Source organism: Furipterus horrens, unplaced genomic scaffold (genome assembly GCF_987537825.1).
Source record: "Furipterus horrens unplaced genomic scaffold, mFurHor1.1.pri manual_scaffold_10, whole genome shotgun sequence".
In the NCBI taxonomy this organism is placed as follows: Eukaryota; Metazoa; Chordata; class Mammalia; order Chiroptera; family Furipteridae; genus Furipterus; species Furipterus horrens.
Window position 1 is genome coordinate 97914880 of NW_028327180.1, and position 17235 is coordinate 97932114.

The 17235-nt window shown below is 53.5% G+C and overlaps 1 protein-coding gene and 1 pseudogene across 1 annotated transcript in view; both read right to left on the bottom strand.

Annotated features, from left to right (window-relative positions):
* Positions 1–17235, bottom strand: part of SH3PXD2B (SH3 and PX domains 2B) — a 77617-nt gene that overhangs the window by 41517 nt on the left and 18865 nt on the right. Inside the window, exons 2-3 of the mRNA XM_090288583.1 lie at positions 11759–11839; positions 366–441 (exon numbers count right to left, since the gene is read on the bottom strand). Of these exons, the coding sequence (XP_090144709.1) occupies positions 366–441; positions 11759–11839 (157 nt within the window). The remainder of the gene's footprint in view (positions 1–365; positions 442–11758; positions 11840–17235) is intronic.
* On the bottom strand, positions 11509–11609 carry LOC150001010 (U6 spliceosomal RNA; annotated as a pseudogene).

A 17235-nucleotide genomic window follows, 5' to 3' on the forward strand; every position in this document is an offset into this window, starting at 1 on the left:
TCTGACCAAGGAAACTGGGAGATAATAAACGGGTACTATTTTAAGCTACTAAATTGGTGGCAGTTTGTTACGCAGCAATAGAAAACTGATACAGTAGCCATAAAGGATGCCACTCATTATAAAACTTTATGAGCTTCATGATTCCCATTTTAGAGGCAGGAGAGACGGAGGCTCCCGAGGTGAAATGTCTTGCCTGAGCTCGTAAATGGTGTAGCATCTAATCCCAAGGCACATACTCCTAGCCACTAATTCCCACAGACGACTGAGACTCTGGTCACTGGGCCAGTGCTGCAAGGAGGGACGCGCGGAGAGATCCAGGAGCTACACCGGGCCCCCCGCAGGCCCAGAGCACGCATCTCACCTACCGGGCAGAAAGGGAATGATCCGTTGTTTGGGGTCCTTCTGACCTCCTTCCATGGGAAATTTGTCCAACATCTGCATCTGTCAAGGGAGAGAATACCAAAAATTATAAATGCATCCCTGACATTTAAAGGAATTCTCTGAAATATGTGACCCGTTGTATAACAGCTCACTGTTCAGCTTTTCAGAAACCCAAACTGATGGGGAAGGGGATGTAAACGGGATCAGGATCTCCATGGAGACAGGTCTTTACGTTCATGGCTGCCAAGATCCGCGAAGGCTCAGAGCCTGGAGAGACCATTCTCGGTTTTCTCAGGGGTCTCCAGCCACAGGATCCGAATGTGACAACACCTCCCAGGGCCACCAGAATTCCGTGCATGACAGACCATCCTGTTTCCTAAGACTTGCCAGGCGGTGCTGAGGAACAAACCGCTGAGGCCCAAGCACTACGCTCGCCCGCCCCACCAAGAATTCCCCAGGTTGGCTCAGCAGACCCCACCATCTGGAGAGGAGGCTGAAAAGGAAATGGAGCATGACAGGGTAGGGTAAGAAGCACCACCGGAGGGAGGTGCAGGCTGCTGGGGGGGACAGAAGGAGAGCGGAAACAACTCCAGACGAAAACCTTTACTCATGTAATAAGCGCCCCTCTGACCTTGGAAGGAAGGAATGTGCAATATCTGATCTGATACATAAAGTCACAGGGATCTGGGACTTGTGGTCTCAGGGAAGTGACATACCTTGGGCCTCATCATTAAGTTAGTCATAATGATACCAACTTGCAGGGTTACTCTATAGATGGAAGCTGGGCTGTGGAATCATTCACGCTTTCCTCAGATTTCTGGTCCTACGCCGGCGCACACGGTAGATTTGAACCTCCCCGTCCCCTGGAAGTGGGAGGTGGTCAATTAAATGTGAGCAGAGGACACATGCGTCACTCAGGGTGGAAGAGTTATGAGTGGCTCATAACTCTCCATTTCCTTCTGCCATGGTGACTGCCCCCACACTCCAGATGGCGGCTTCTCTGCCAGCGAGGGTCCTGGAGTGAGGGTCCTGAGCCCCTGACACCCTTTGATGGACATGTAGCCTGAGTGAGAAATAAACCCTTGTACAGAGAGGCTGTCATAGCAGCACATGCTAACCCATCCTGACTAGTCCATGAGCCCAGGACTCAAGCAGAGAGAAAGCCACCCTCGCACTCAAGATAGAATGGGAGAAGCTTCCAGTAGCCCGGGAGAAAGAAGCACAGCTAAAATGCAGGCATTTAGGGGGCAGGAGAGGACTTGAGGCAGATGAAAAGAAAACCATGAACATGTGCCAAGCACGGACTAGATTCCCGAGACACATGCTCTCAGTAAATCTTCAGAATACTCCTTCAAGGCAGACATCACTATCCAGGAAACCGAAGCCCAGCGGGGTGAAGAAATGTTCCGTGAGCCTGTAGCCAGCAAGAGACGGGGCCCGAGACTGAAGCCCATGTGTCCTCTGCCACCGGGTCACCCACCTCTGAGATGCTGTGCAGACCCCTAAACAGGACTGCCTCTCAGCACTCAGAGCTCCCTGCCCACTCCGTGCTGTGGTGTGATGCCGCTGGGGAGGGGGGCCAGCACCCCACAGGGCTGCCCAGGGAGGCTGTGGTTTTATTTGTGGCTCCCTACTCCGTGCTGCGGGGTGATGGGGGAATGCTGGGTCTGCGTCCCTCAGCAACTGGTGAGGCCACAGCGGGCCTCGCTGGAAAAGGCAGGCTTCCCTTTTGGGATCCGGGAGCTTTTTAATATTGGCACAGAAGAGGTCCTCAATAAAAACGGCCAGAAGCAATGAATGCAGCTGAGCGAAATTTGATGGGGAACAGCTTCACGGGGTGTTTGCCGAGAATCCCAGATTAATAATATTCCTACTATTCATCTTAAATAACAATGAGGAATCCCTGCTAACATCTGACGGGCAGGTGCCTGGCAACATGCTTTCTCCTACATGTGACTTTATCGGACCTTCATCAGAACACCGTGAAATAAATGCGCGATCCCCATGTCACAGCTGGGGACACTGGGGGGCAGAGAAGGACAGTGCACTGCCTCAAGTCACATGGCTAAGTGCCGATCTAGCCAATTCAAATGCCTTAGCCTACCTGCCACTCTCCTTCCTGAGGGACACTCTCTTATGCAGTTCTGGGGGGGTCATGTGAATGTGAAAAACCAGCCCCCGATGGGAGAAGTTTCATATTCCATGCCCAGGTAAACAGCACGCTTCCTTTTTATTTTTTAAATGTATTTATAGAGAGGGCAAGGGAGGAAGAAAGAGAGGGAGAGAAACATCGATGCGTGAGATACATCTAACGGTTGCCTCTTGCGCACCCCCAACTGGGGACCTGGCCCGCAACCCAGGCACGTGCCCTGACTGGGAATCGAACCTGCGACCTTTCGGTTTATAGGCCCGCTCTTAACCCCCTGAGCCACACCAGCCAGGGCAACACATTTTCTTTTTAAAAGCAGGGTGATTAACCCGTGTCTGCTTTAGAGTGTTTTGAGGATTTACAGGTTTTGTCTAACATTATCTCCTTTTTCCCTTCTCAATTTTGTTTAAGACAATGTTGGAACACCGTGACAAGGAATTTTAAAAAACAAAAAAGGTACGCACCGGTAACCTGTCCCCCCTACCACGGTTATGTCCATTCTCCTGGGTGCGCGCCGGGCCCACCTGAATGTGCCCACCCGCGCAGAGGCCCCACCCAGCGCTGGAGTTCAGTCCTCCCGTGGTCTTCCCCACTCTCCCACACCAAGTTACTCTCGCGATTTGTCCTGATTTGCTTTTACCCAGAGAAGCGTGGCCTGAAGAGCAGAAGTTTATTTATTAATTTGAGGCAGCAGGCGTGGGTTTAATGCTGCAAAGTCTAACCGCAGATATTTCACCCCTGGGGGCCCAGCGGCCCAGAGTCTAATCCCGGGGCTTCCTCACGCCAGCTGCATGTCCGTGGCCAGACACCCCGCCTGTAGGGTCTGATTTACCACCTGCGTGATGAGGAACACAGGCCGAGGGGGTGTGGAAGTGAGCGCCGAGTGTGAGCTCTCTGGGGGCGTCCTGGGTGCTCACCCAGAAACCCTCCGTCCTTGCACTCTGCCCATCATGAATATTGATTTGGAAAGTTTGGGGGAATAGTTTTTAGTAGTGTGTGAGGTTAAGTGGGTTTTGTTCATTGTGTTAAGTACACATAATACAAAACTGATGATCTCAACCACTTTAAGAGTACAAGTGAGTGGCCCTAAGTGCATTCTCACTGTTGTGTAAGCATTACCACCACCCGCCTCCGGAACCCAAACAGAAACTCTATCTGTTCAACACGCAGCTCCCAGTCCCCTTCCCAGTGCGGGGCGGGCACCGTCCCACTTTCTGACTCCCTGAATCTGACTGTCCTCGGCACTGCATGGAAGTGGAGCCATACAGACTTGCTCTTTGCAGCCGGCGTGTTTCACTGAGCACGTCTTCAAGGTTCATCCGTCTTGTGCCATGTGCTGGAAGCTCCTTCCTCTTTAAGGCTGAATGATATTTCATCACGAGGCTCTGTTTTAAGGCTGGCGAAGCTCAGGCTCCCCAAGTCCCCTCAGTGGCCTGCGCTGGGCTGTCCAATGGGACTTCCTGCCATGATGGAGACGTTCTAGATCTTGCTGTCCCTGACGGGAGCCACTAGCCCTCGGTGGCTGCTGAGCATTTGAGATGTGGTGCCTGTGACTGTGAACCTCAACTTGTAATTGTATTTAATTTTAATTAATTTAACTCTACATTTAAATAGCCTCACACGACTAGTGTTCACTACACTAAGCAGGGCAGGGCTGGACTGAAACACTCATACTCCCCTTTTGGCCACACCCAGTTATACTTCATTTCTTTTATCATCCTACTAATGGGACCTGCTGTTTGCAGGGACAGGAGATCAGAGGCCTGGGCGCCATGGTGCTTTTGGTTTTAGTGCGTCTGTGTTCCCAGGCCCCAAGCTGCTTCTATCCAGGTAACGGCAACACGCGGCAGCCACTGACTTTGAAGCAGACCAGGCAGCATTCCCCCCACTCCATGGGGACCCCAGACCCAGGCTGTCTGCAGCAGCAGGACCAGAGGCATGCCCAGCCACATCCCACCATAGATGGTATCCTTGGACACCAGAAAAACCATGCCCCTCCCCCCGGATAATAAAAGGAAGTGGCGCTCAGGGTGAGCAGGACTAGAAACCCTGGGAGGCAAGTGAGTCACTCTGGGGAGCAGGAAGGGAGAGGGAGCCACGTCAAACGGCCGCAACACAAGTCTCCCGCAGGAAGGAGGGAACACTCCATCAGCAGTTTTCAAGACCTCAGCTTGTGGTCGAGGGAAAGGAGACTTGCTATCCAAGGAAAATACTGTGGGAGCTGGCGTGGAGGCGCACACGTGGTCCGTGTTAGCGGCAGACTGGACTTGGGGGGGTGGATGCCCTCAGTCTCGCAAAAGCCCTGTGTCCCAGAATAGCCGGAGCAGACTGTGCAGAAGGGCTGGAGTGACTGTCACATGCAGCGGCTGATGGATGGGAAGCCACGTGGTCCTCCGAACAGGATGTGGTAATGTACCTGGGCCTGCTCCACAGTACCTGGTGGATGGCCTTTGAGGATTCTGTCCCCTTCATGAGCTGGTTTGTCTAAATGCCAGTGTGCCCTGGCGTCCTGCCACCATGCCACAAAAAGCTTGCGACACTCCTGTCTGTCCACGTCTCTCACCCTCACAGCCCGTCCCCAGTCCAGGGACGCATTTTCTCAGCCCGACCCCCTCCACCACCTCCTCCCTGGTACATGGCAGGTCCTTGGTAGATATTTGTGCAAAGAATGAATGAACAGAAAAGTGGTCAGCGGGTTTGCTCAGCTACGGTTGAGAAGAAGAGAAATTACGTTCCAGGTGGCAGCGACAGGACCTGGATCGGGGTTCAGATGCACCTGCCCGACACAGTATCGCCTCTTCCTATTTTACAAATAAAGAACTCTGACTGTGAGAAAAGACCACGACCATGTTTTCTCAGCTCCCCATCATTGATAGGCAACAGCTCTTCAGACGGAAGGGGAGATTCCATCACACATATACAACATGTGGGAGGCGCACCCCAACTTCAGAAGGTAACGTCTAAGAGAAGAGCATACCTGAGGGTCCGGACACGGCGGGACTTGGATAAATACGTTGGTGCAATGCCCGCAGGTGCTGGCTAGGGTCCCGCTGGGGAGCCTTCCCAGCTGGGCAAGGCCCACACGGGGAACTCCAGCTTGCCACCTCTATACCTGCCCTCGGAAAAGAGGGGAGACCACACTCCCTCCCCTTTGGCTTCTGGGGTGGAGCATGGGGGCTTTGGGGGAGACAGGTCAGTCCCATCTCAACGGAAATGAAACAAATGATATTCGTGGTGCAATCGGGGACAGCCTCTCCCATCTCCACACCCCCGTTCCCTTCTTGGGGGAGAAAAGAAGGTGCAGACTGAGGCGCATGCCGTCAGCTCTGTGATTTGGTGCGTCTCGCAAACAGCTCCTCCCGAAAGCAGCGGCGCTCTCTGGGTCCCCACAGCACGCAGTGTTCCTGCTCACAGGACACATGGCGCTGGCGCTTCTCCCGAGAGCCCCCTGCCAGGCAGAGTGACGCAGCGGGCTCTGGGCCCCGGTTGTCAGAATTCTGCAGGACGCCCAGCTAAGAGTCCTGCTCCCTCACATCTCTGCACCTTTGCACACCTGGATTCCTCTAGGTGGAATGCTCTCCCCCATTCTACCAAGCGGATCAACTCCTTACTCACTGTCCTTGTCAAGGCCCTGCTCAAATGTCACCTCCTCCAGGAAGCAAGCCCCGTCTGAGCTCCCTGGCTAGGACAGAAGCCCATCGCTGAACAGCTGGGGTCCAGTTCAGCAAACGGGTAACCGTGGTTCCCGGAGGGAAGCCCCGGCTCCAGGGACGGCCATGACCCTTGGCCTGGGGAACACCAGGAACCAGCGGGAAAACTCAGAGGGCAACGGCCACATGGCGCAGCGCAAAGCGGAGCCCCCAGACACCGGAGGCCGGTTTGTGAAGGGACCGTGTCCTGCTCGGGACGGCGTCTTACAGGGGGTGCCGAGCGGGCCTGTGGGCCTTCCAAGGCAGCTTTAGGCAGAGGTAGGAGGCAAAGGCACGTTTGAAAAGGTGGATTCGAAGGCACCGCTGGACCCCAAGGAGACAGCGGGGTGCAGACTTCAGACTCGCTGCTCTCTGGGCATGTGCCCCTGCCCCTCTGAGCCTCAGTTTCCCCCTCTGTGACAGACGCAACACCAACTTCAGGCGTGCGAGGACCAAATGAGATGACCTAGAATGGCACCCGGCACACCTTGGGAAATCGCCATCAACAGAATTATGACATCACTCAACCGACCCACATGTCCCCTAGGCACTGCCCTCGGCTCTGGGGCAGGCTGGGTGTCCCCAGTGTCCTCTGCCACACTCCGAGGGACCCAGGCTGGGGCACGCAGGTTGGCGCAGAGAGGCGGAGCGGCTGGTGCAAGGCCACACAGCTGGTAAGATAGACGGCTAGGACCTCACAACAGCGTGTCCCATTCCAAGTCTGGGGCTCTGCTGCCTGCAACCTGCATGTGCGGGAGACACGTGGCAGATGTCAACCAGTCGTGACGTGCCTGACTCTCAGGGTCCAGCGTTTCTATGACCAGAGAGTTAGGAAATCACAAGGGAAGGTGGATGGTCATAAAGGGGACATCTGTGAGGGTGACTGCAAGTCTCTTTATCCTACGAAGACGCCTGAGTCATGCTCCTTCCTTACCCCAGGAAGCCTCTCTGCCCGAATGTCCTGCCCCACCGGAGGGGACAGTTCACTGTTCTCTGTCACCTTCAGGCTATTCTCCTTTTCTGGAAGCAGTTCTCTGATTTCTTCCAGGAAATCATCTCTGCTGGCCCACACAGGCATGATGCTGATTTCACTCCAGTCCCTGGCTTGGTCCTCATTGGCGGGCTGCTGATCCAAGACGAGTCAGGGAGACTTTTGCTTAAACTGTTGGGGACTGTCTTTCCCCTGAAGTCACTCACTGAGCGGAGCTGCTGGCTACAGCTTGGGCCTGTGGCCGCCATACTAGACAATATGTGTCCGAACATGAAGAAAGTCAAGCGGGTCTTGCTAACCCTGCGGCCCCTAGATCCAGCCATACCTGAAGCCACGTCCCCTTCATCTCAGCTACATTTAGCTAACCAATGTTCTTTTCAATAATCCATCTTGACTGGGTTTCTGTCATCTGCAACAAAAACATTCTGACTAAAACAAGATCTTATGGACAGAAAGTGGCAGCACTGGGATCAAAGCCCAGGACCTTCCCCACTCTACTAACCTGGCATCGTCCCCTGCTCTAAGCTATGCCAGTTACTGAGAATCCCGACAGCTGACATTTGCTCAGCAGCCCAGAAACTGCTCTCAGGCACCCCATCCCTTCAAAAACAAAAATAAAAAAACAAAACAAGAAATTCGGATTGACTTCACCATAAAAGTCACCCTTTAAAAGTATGCAATTCAGTGGTTTTTAGTGTATGTATAGGGTTGTGCAACCATCCCCGCTAGCTAATTCCAGAACATTTCATCACCGCAAAGAGATACTAGTCTCTCCCACGTTCCCCTCCCCCCAGCTCGTGGCAACCGCGAGTCTGCTTTCCGTCTCTCTGGGTTTGCTCTTCCCAACACACATCATCATGTTTAACTCCACAGGAACGCCATGAAGCTGCCACTGGGGAGAAGAGCGCTGGATGGCAGAGTGGCTGCGACTTGGGCCCCCAGTGTCACCTGCCCAGCTTCAAGTCCAAGTTCTGATGCTCTCAAGTGGTGTGACCTTGGGCAGACCGCTTAACTTCTCGGAGCCTGGGTTTCTTCATCTGTATAATGTGATGAGTTTGATTTGAGGATTAAATGAGTCACTGCATCTAAATGCTGAGCAGTCCGTGCTCCAGGAATGCCTGCTCTTTCTATTACCATCACCCCGTGTCACTGATGAGGACCATCAGACGGAGAGGGGTTAAGGGGTGTGCCCAAGGCCACACAGCCCAGGTGGCTGAGCCCCAAGTCTCCTGACTTTTTCCATTACACCACACTGGCTTAGCTGTTCCTCCACGAAAGCGTGGCCCTCGTTAAGCCAAGTTATTGCTGAAAAAACCAAGGCTACTCGCCAGACCGGAGGGAGGGGAGGCTGGAATCATGAACTCATCCAGCTCTGAGGTGCTGTGGCAGCGCACAGCTGGTCTCCACGCCCGGTCCTCGGGAATAGCTCATGCTGGGTCCTGCCCTAACTTCTTCCAGCTTCGCCCCCGGGGCTGCGGGGGTGGAAGGCAGGCCATTTCCAGGATAGCGGGACCCTCTGGAATTCCATGACGTCCCCCTTCCAGCCGCCCATCTGGGATCCTTTAAAGGCAGCTGAAGCCCTGTCTGCAGACAACTTTGTTTCGGGAGGACGGTCCGAGGCAGTTATTTATGTGATGGCAATCCCCCAGTTATTACCAGCTAGGCTGAGTGGGCCAGAAAACCTCACCTTTAAGGTCTGGCAGAAATAAGAAAGTTGAATCGGACCAGGAGAGAGGAGAGAGCACAGGCTTTGGACCAGGGAGCCCCGTGATCCTACCTTGGCAAGCACTCCCAAACAATGTCGCCTCAGGGCAAGTCCCATCTGGGCAGGGGGACAGCAGCTAATGCGTTTATTGAGCAAGGTACCACTCTGGCACGCTAGATGCACAAGGGAAGTGCTTTTGTCCTTAATATGCAGATGGGGACGCTGAGGCTCAGAAACCTACGGAGGCAACACCGAGCCGAAACCTAGAAGTGAAAAGCTGAGATTTGAACCGAGGTCTGTCTAACCCCAGAAGTCAAGGTCTGAGGCCCTCGGCTATCCTAGAATAGAACCGAGGACACAGGCTGCTCACACGCTGCCATCTCCCTGCAGGATTCTAGGGCCCCTTCCCCATACCTCCTCCTTGGACGTCCTCCCCAGCTCACGCTGTGCCAAGGACCCCACTTCTCCAGCCACAGCGGATAGGTGCGAGGGGACTCTGGCCCAGGACAACCCGATTCTCAATCTTAGACATGGGAATCAGCACCCAGAAACTCCAGGGCATTGACCTCAGGGAAGGACACTTCCCCCTGGGGACAGAAGGTGCTGTTTTGGGGACGCCGGCCAACAGGCAAGTGGAGGAAGCTGGTGGAGAGAAGCAGCGGGGAAAAGGAGGCAGGCTCAAGGGCAGACCCGGGGGCCACAGTGACATGGGCCCGGGAGCTGCCCGGCCTCAGCAGGGTCCTTCTGCTGCCGGCGCTGAGCCTCTGCGGGGCCGGCCGCACTTCCTGCTCTGGGTTCCACGGGGCCCACCTGCCTCTCCCATCGACCCGCCCCCCTCCCCTCCCTTCCTGCCTGAGCTGGCTGAGTGGGTGTTTGCTCTGTGGTGTCAGTAACCCCTAAGAGAGCAGTAGTGCCTGTCACTGTTCTTGACCCCCTGTGTCCTCTCTCGGAGGCGTCACGCAGGCAAGAGGCCTCTGAAAGCAACATACAGGTAGCCCTCCTGTGCAGACCCTCAGGATGTGAAAGATGACTCTAGCAGCATGCAAAATGTGTACCCAACCTGCACTCTGAACTGAACACCATGGTCTGGGTAAGAGGGTGTGGGTCTCAGTCACTCTCAGACAGGACTGTGTCACCTGTCCTGCCCTTCCCTCGGGGCTCAGGCCTTCCCCGCCCCAGGTCTGCTCCTGCTAAGTCCATGTTAGACGGAACCTTCGCATCTTTAACATACAGGCTTGCTGTGCGTTTACATTAAGTCCATGTTTGCTGCGGCTCAGAAGCACAGCCTAATTTGAATCTGATCCTGTTTGGTTTTGTTACATAGTGAACACAAACTATCACTAGTTCATGATGGGGTCAAAACTTAGGTACCTGGTGCCTCCATTCCTTCACATGGCGCAGCGACTCTTGGCAGGTAGGCAGGCGCTGGCGACTGTTTTAGTGGTCACTACGTGGGAGCACAGTACCCCTCGAAAATAATGGAACACGGGCTCTGAAAATTTGGTCTGGCATTTTCAGGAACAGACAAGTTCCTGTGGTTAATACCAAGTGACTTTCAGAGAGAGAGCAGGTGAGGAAAGGAGGCAGGCTGGGCAACACCACCTTTACACCTGATCACAGCTGCTCCCTCCAGGCTCGGGCTCCACCCCCCAACTCCAGGGGCCGAGCGAGCGTGGACCCAGCTCAGCCCGCTGGCCATCATATTCCTCGGTCCTCCTGCCAGGCTTAGAGATGAGCCTATGAAACACAACCCCGCGTTTGCTGCAACTTTGGGGAGGTGACCTTTCACTCTTTGCTGCTGAGCGTGTCTGCCTAGAGCCTTTTGCAACCATGTGGGGTCCGAGGATAAAGCCAACACCCTGGAAACAGAAATGCAGACCGAGAGGATGGAGCTGGGTGAAAGGACGCAGTGGGACACCCCGGATCACACTGTGTCTGAAGCCCGCGAGGTTTCTTCTTCTTCTAGGACATTCAGTTACACCAGCCAAAAAGGCCCCACTGACTTCCGCCAGTCTGGGTTGGGTCTCTGTCACTTGCAACTAAAGCATCATAACTGGCACAGAGAGGAAAGGGAGAGAGTCAGCTCGGGATGAGCCCCACACTTCATAGCAGGGAGGACTTAACGGTTTAGGAAGCTGGGCAAGCTCCTGTCTCCTCCTGAGGCCTGTGTTTTCTAAAGAACTTGATCATGTCACATTGGGCACTGTGACTTCTCATGCAGACACACTGGCTTTGAGTTGCTGGCCTTTGGTGACATCAAGGTACAGCTCCTGCCCCAGAGATTATAGTTCTTTCACCCCAGTGGGGGTGGACGGACACTGAGCTGCCCACATCGGCCGGGCGCCCTGAGACAGGTGGCGCTCATGGCTGCTAGTTCATTTATTCATTCACCAAACATGCCTGGACCCATCTGTGCCCTTGAATAAAACAGAAGTTCAAGGTCTGCACTCCAAAGCCATACATATTTCCAGGCCAGTCTCCACTCTGGAGCAGTCAACAGGTAGCCTTTCTTTTATTTGGAAAAAATTGACTATCAAAGCAGAAAGCACGAAAGCACGTGACTTATGTCCCCAAAGTAATGGACACTTTTAAAAAGAATATGAAATGCCCCACAAATTTGCGTGTCACCCTTGTGCAGGGGCCATGCTAATCTGTATTGTTCTAATTTTAGTATATGTGCTGCCAAGGAAGCACATGGACATCACTGTTCGTTCTAGGAAACTAAAAAGAACACTGGACATCCACTGGGGGGGGGGGGGGAATCTGGGCTCTGAAGTCAAAACGGAAAGTAAGTCCAATTAAACTTTCCCACCCGCAGCTCACCGGAGGCCCAGAGGCCTTACCTGGAGATCGAAGAACTTGCTGTAGCGCCGGTAGATGGCCTCAGTCGTGCCGCTGGACCATGTGACCCGGATGATGTAGACCTGCAGAGAGGGACAGAGGAGACAGGTGTTAACACCGAGGGGGCCCTTTCCATCTCCAGGACTTGGGAGCAAAGCACAAGGTTCAGTCAGAAAGACCGGGGTTTGACTCTCAGCCCTGCCGCCGACCGGCTGTGGCCTGGGGCGTGTAACTGGTGCTCCCGAGCCTCAGCTTCCTCCTCAATAAAATGGGTATAAAAACCTGCACATCCGGGAGTTGTGCAAAGGGTTAAATGCAATCAGTGCTGGCGAAGCGCCGGCATCCTGCCCATCTCGGGAGGCCTGTGGTTTCTAGCCCCGTAAGGATCGCTTGCTCCCCACAGCGCAGAGAGCCACGGGGCTATTTTGCCAGTCATTCTTAAAACTTGGACTTTTGTGAGAAGTCGCCGGGACCTGCAGCCCTAACCCTCCTCCTGGTTCTCGCAAGCTAAGCCATCCCACTGGGGTCTCCCAGGAGGGCCCGGTCAGGTCGCCTTCTCCCTCTGAGGGCCAGTTTCTCCCCCTGTGAACCGGGTCACCAGCATCTGCTTAGTGTGACACTGTGAGGAGCTGACGTGATTGAGAAGGGGAACTACATTACACACACAGGGCCAGGCACCAACGTGGTCACAGGTCACGCACGCCTCGAAAATGAGACAATGATGACAAATTCAGGCAAACTGAGGGGGCAGCAGGATCAGAGGCACCTAGCTGGGGGCTCCGGCGACCTTGGACTCCCCCACCTGGATGCTCAAAGGCTGCGATCAGCACACCTATAACCCATTCCTGGCTTGCACAATCATCTGCTGTTACAGCGTAGTTTGGACAATTACAAAATATGGGCGGGGCAAACATAGGATTATAGTTGTGAGTACGCAAAACAGTTTATGCTTGTATTTTTGTTTATTAATTACTGTACTATTGTCCAGATGAACAACTGTAAACCTAATTTTGCCCCACCCTGTATACATGCGACTGCTCTTTGGAAGCAGAGAAATGTGGTTTAAACATGCGGGGCTCAGTGTTATTAGAGTCCATGGGGGTACACAGGCCGGGCGCCGGCCCCCCACACGCCGAGGGGTAGCTGGAGAGACCACACACATGTAAGTGAAGATAAATAACATGTGGATGGTGCACATCTGTTCTTTTTTGCCCGGTATGGATTAACCTTTCTTCCAAATGGAGCACTCTGACTTTCTTCTGAGGACCTCCTCCCCGACCTCAGCACAGTTCCTTAGACACAGAGGTGGGCACTGCTCATGGGCCAGGGTCAGTAGTTGAAGGGGGAGCACATGACCTGCACTGGGCCAATCAGAGGCAGTGACGAGTCAGCCCTGGGACTTTTGTCCCAACCCCCAAGAAAGAGGCCCAGAAAATAACATATCAAAGGTCCCCCTCCCCAGGGGATGTTTAAGCAAAATTTGGATGGCCAACTGCCAAGAACAAAACAAGAAAAAAGAAAAAAAAAAAAAAAAAGGAAAGGTCATCAAAGATTCTATTTTGTTTTAAACCCAACAAAAAGCACACAGCCATAAATGGAAGAAAAATTCTGCTTACATGATGCTTCATCTCTTTCTTACGATTTTTGAAGCTCTGTACGTTCAGCACAAGGACTCTGGGGCAGGTCTAATTGGTTTATTGGAATCAGCCTCTGAACACAAGTGGAGGTCTGCGTTTTTAGGCCCAGACCTAATTTCCTAATGAGAATTGTCCCAGCACAGGGTTCTGGCGCTGCCCAGGGTTTGGGGGCTGGCGAGAGAGCGGGCACACTGGGTTCCCATGCCAGCTCTGCTGCTGGGCTAGACTCCCAAGGTCCCAGCCTCTCCGGATGCAGTGTCCCTCTCTCTAAAGCGGGGGACAGTGACCTCCCCTGAGGATTCGCTGCAGCGACTGATGGATGTGGGACCTTGCCCAGTGCCTGCCGCACTTGCCCTGATAGCAGTTGGCTGACGTTCCTGCTCATCGGGTACTGCCCCTCCTCCTGCTTTTGGTTAATAGCGCCTGATTTCCTTGGAGGGCCACCCCTGCCTCCCGCGCCTCGTCTTTGTGAGACGGAGTGGGCTCAGGTCCCGGAGCTGGCCAGCCAGAGTACTGCCTGTCCCTGGGCCGATGAGACTCTATTATGGGACTCGGGATGGCAGGACCAGGGAAGGGACCCTTTTCCCACTTCACTGGCATCACAACGCAAGCCCAAACCTTTCCCTTCTTGTTTAAGCTCGTTTGAGTTAGTTTCTGTTCCTTGAGACCAAAGCAATCCTAACACATGAACCCTGGCCTTCAGAGCATGTCTCAGACCCATGCTTCGTGAACATAGGAGGAAGGAACCCAGACACCCAGCGGTCAAGCCCCCCCAGCCAGGAGGCCTGAGGTCTGTGGGAAGGGAGTCGGGCTGCCCAGTGTCCTGCTTCCCCACGACCCCTCCCCCACCCCCACGCAGAGCAGTGCGTCTCAGTGAGCAGCTGGGGCTGCGTCTCTCTGGGAACCAGGAACCACAGAGCCCACACTGGCGTCTGAGGGCCTCGGAGCCTTTTCTCCTGCCCCTTCCCCACCCCATGGGTTCTATGATGCACGACAGGGTACTTGGCCTTGCTGTGCATTCCCCTTTGGGCGTGAAGAGGGTTTCTGCAGAATTCCATGACGTATAGGAGGAAGCTCAGGCACTACAGCAGGTAAAAGGACAGGCTCATACAATGCACTCGCAACCTCAAAAAGCATATGTACATTGTATACAAATACAAGTCTGTGCGTAGTTACGTTCTGTCAAGTCAGCCTGAACACTGACTGAGCGAATGTTGGGCCACTGCTTCTAGGGGAAACAGGAGGTTAGGTTCCTACGAGCTTCTGGTCACATTTGCATCAACCAATCAGTACACAGCCTTGTGTGTTTCTGCTTAAAGAAACCTTATTTAAAGTACGTTCATTCATTAGCATCGAACCCAGGGCCAGCAGTACTGTACCTCACGCCTGAATGATGCTCACCTAACACTTGTATTTTCCCTGTAAGGCACAGCCCAGCCCTCCTGAACTGAGGAACAGACAGTACGTCAGTGCTACATTTGGGGACCATTTAAAACAGTAAAATGACCAATGGAAAGCACAAAAATGTAAAGAAAAATGTGGCACAAAGAGAGAGCATAAAAAAGACAGTTGTTTGGAACGTAAGAGGGAAAACAGGAAGGCAGAGCGTCACCTTACTCAACCTCAGCTGGGAACAGGGACACTGGAGGACACAAATGTTTTGCTGCTATGCACATGCCCATGTCTGCACATGACCGTGAAAGTGCTGTGTATCGATGTTGGATTAGAAATAGATTTTAGCAAGCAGGCAAGTTCCCAAATGTGAATCTGTGAATAATGCAGACTGACCATATTATATAGATATATGTGGATGAGCATGCATACAAACCATTGAGATATATATATATTTTGCTCTGGGTTAGCAGGGATAAGTAGAACTTTTTTTTTTTTTTTTTAATTTTGGTTTTTCAATTACAGTTGTCCCCTTTTCCCCTAATTTCTCTCCCCCACCCAACCCACCCCCTCTCCCGCAATCATATCCCTCCCCGTATAAGTAGAACTTTTAAAAATTCCATTCTTGAAGCTTTCTTGTATTTTCTACAATGTATTTTTTTTTATAGTCAGAAAGCAAGAGAGATGTCCTTTTCCTAGGAGAACAGGGAAAAACCCGTCTGTGGCCTTGGAGCCCAGGCCCCCTTCTCTCACTACCCCGGCTCAATGGTGGGGCCATCACTCTGTAACATCCTCCCAGGTCAGGGAGCACCTACTGGGTACAGTTGCAGCTGATGGCGTAGGTGGGGCCTTGGCCCTGACCTCGTGCTGAGTTAAGGCGAGTCCCTTGTCTCTTTGAGCGTCTGTGTTCTCAGGAAAATGGGGATGCTTGTCCTTTCTACTTCATGGGCGATTTTGTAAAGATCGCATGAGGTTTATTTTGAAAGCTCCCGGAATGGAATCTCCATCAGGTAGGATTTCTGCTTCTGGCTGGACTGCAGGGCAGTGTCTGATGAATGCGTCTTCCCTGCTTCATCCTCAGCTCCCTTGGTGGGTCCACCCCAGCCCAGTAGTGTGGGGCTACCAGTGCCTGGAGGACCCCCTTTAAGCATGCAGGAATTTAGGTCCCATTTCCAAGTGACAACAGCCAAGGAGTCAGTTCATCCATGAAAAAAGATTTAAACCAGAACAAAGCTTAGAGGCCACTGAAAAATGCCAGAAGCCAGGCCTGGGCCAAGCTAAGTGGGGGCCAGAAGTGGGCCAAGAGCCTATGTACCCTTGCTTAACGGGTCTGCCCCCCGCCTGCCGCTCCGGACAGGCCCCAGGAACCCACGGTCACATCATCCCCACCTCCAGAGCACTGTGACCTCATATGCTTCCGTCACATGAACTTGAGACCATGAGGTGTTTCTGCCCATGAATCAAACCTCTGAGGCTCAGGGGAATGCCCTCCAATATCAGTTCACTTTGCAAATCTATTTGGTGGGGTTTCAGGGCTGGCGAAGGACTGGCTGAGAGTCCCAGGCGGTCCTGATGAGAAGGGGTGGGCAGCCGCGGTGGCCGTAGGACAGCCTGATTACATTTGGTTCCGGGTGGCAGTGGCCAGAGGGGCTAGGAGTGGGGGTGCGGAAGGGTCTGGTCTAAGGGCTTTTTGAGATGATGGGTTTTCCTTAATCCCTTTGTTTCTAGGAATGCAGGCGCCCGAGGTACAGGGGCTGGTTTTAGGCGACACGGGGCCTCCGGACTGACACGCAGGGAGTCCCGTAGTGAGAAAGTTCGCGTCTGCCAGTCCCTTCACATCCTCAGAGAGGTGGCAAGAATGGCTTTTCAACACCCTCTCCACCACTTGTTGGCCTCTTAAAGGAAGGACAGAAGACCTCAGGGCAGGCAACGCTGGCCAGGAAGAGCTCTGACACATTGATTTTCTTTTTCCTTTCTATTTAGTTTCCTTCTGTTTCTGGCAAGCAGGCTTGATTTTCCATGTATGGTAGACAGCTAAAGTTTCCCTTTCAAAATAACTTACGTGAAAAAGAAAAATACGGACTTAAGAATATAGAACAGGGGGGTTGCAGACACGCCCAGCCCCGAGCCAGTGCGGGAGCGGGCCCGGGAACGAGGGCAGGGCTGTGGGCATGGGACCTCACCATGCACACGCCACGTGGAGTTCTGCTGTTCACAGGTCAAGGAGCCCAGCACACGCCCCCAGTTGTAAGCCCCCTCCTGGCTCTAACATGCTGGTGGGCGGCCTGGAATGACCTGGGGACAAGAAAGCATGTAGAGGGAGCACCAGCGGGGCAGACGGGCTGAGGTGTGAGAAGCGGCCTCAGCCAGACTGAGCTCTGGGATCCGCTGGCAATGTCCGCACGGGCACCAGAGTGGCGGGGTGTGCTGAACGCCACGCATCCATGGCT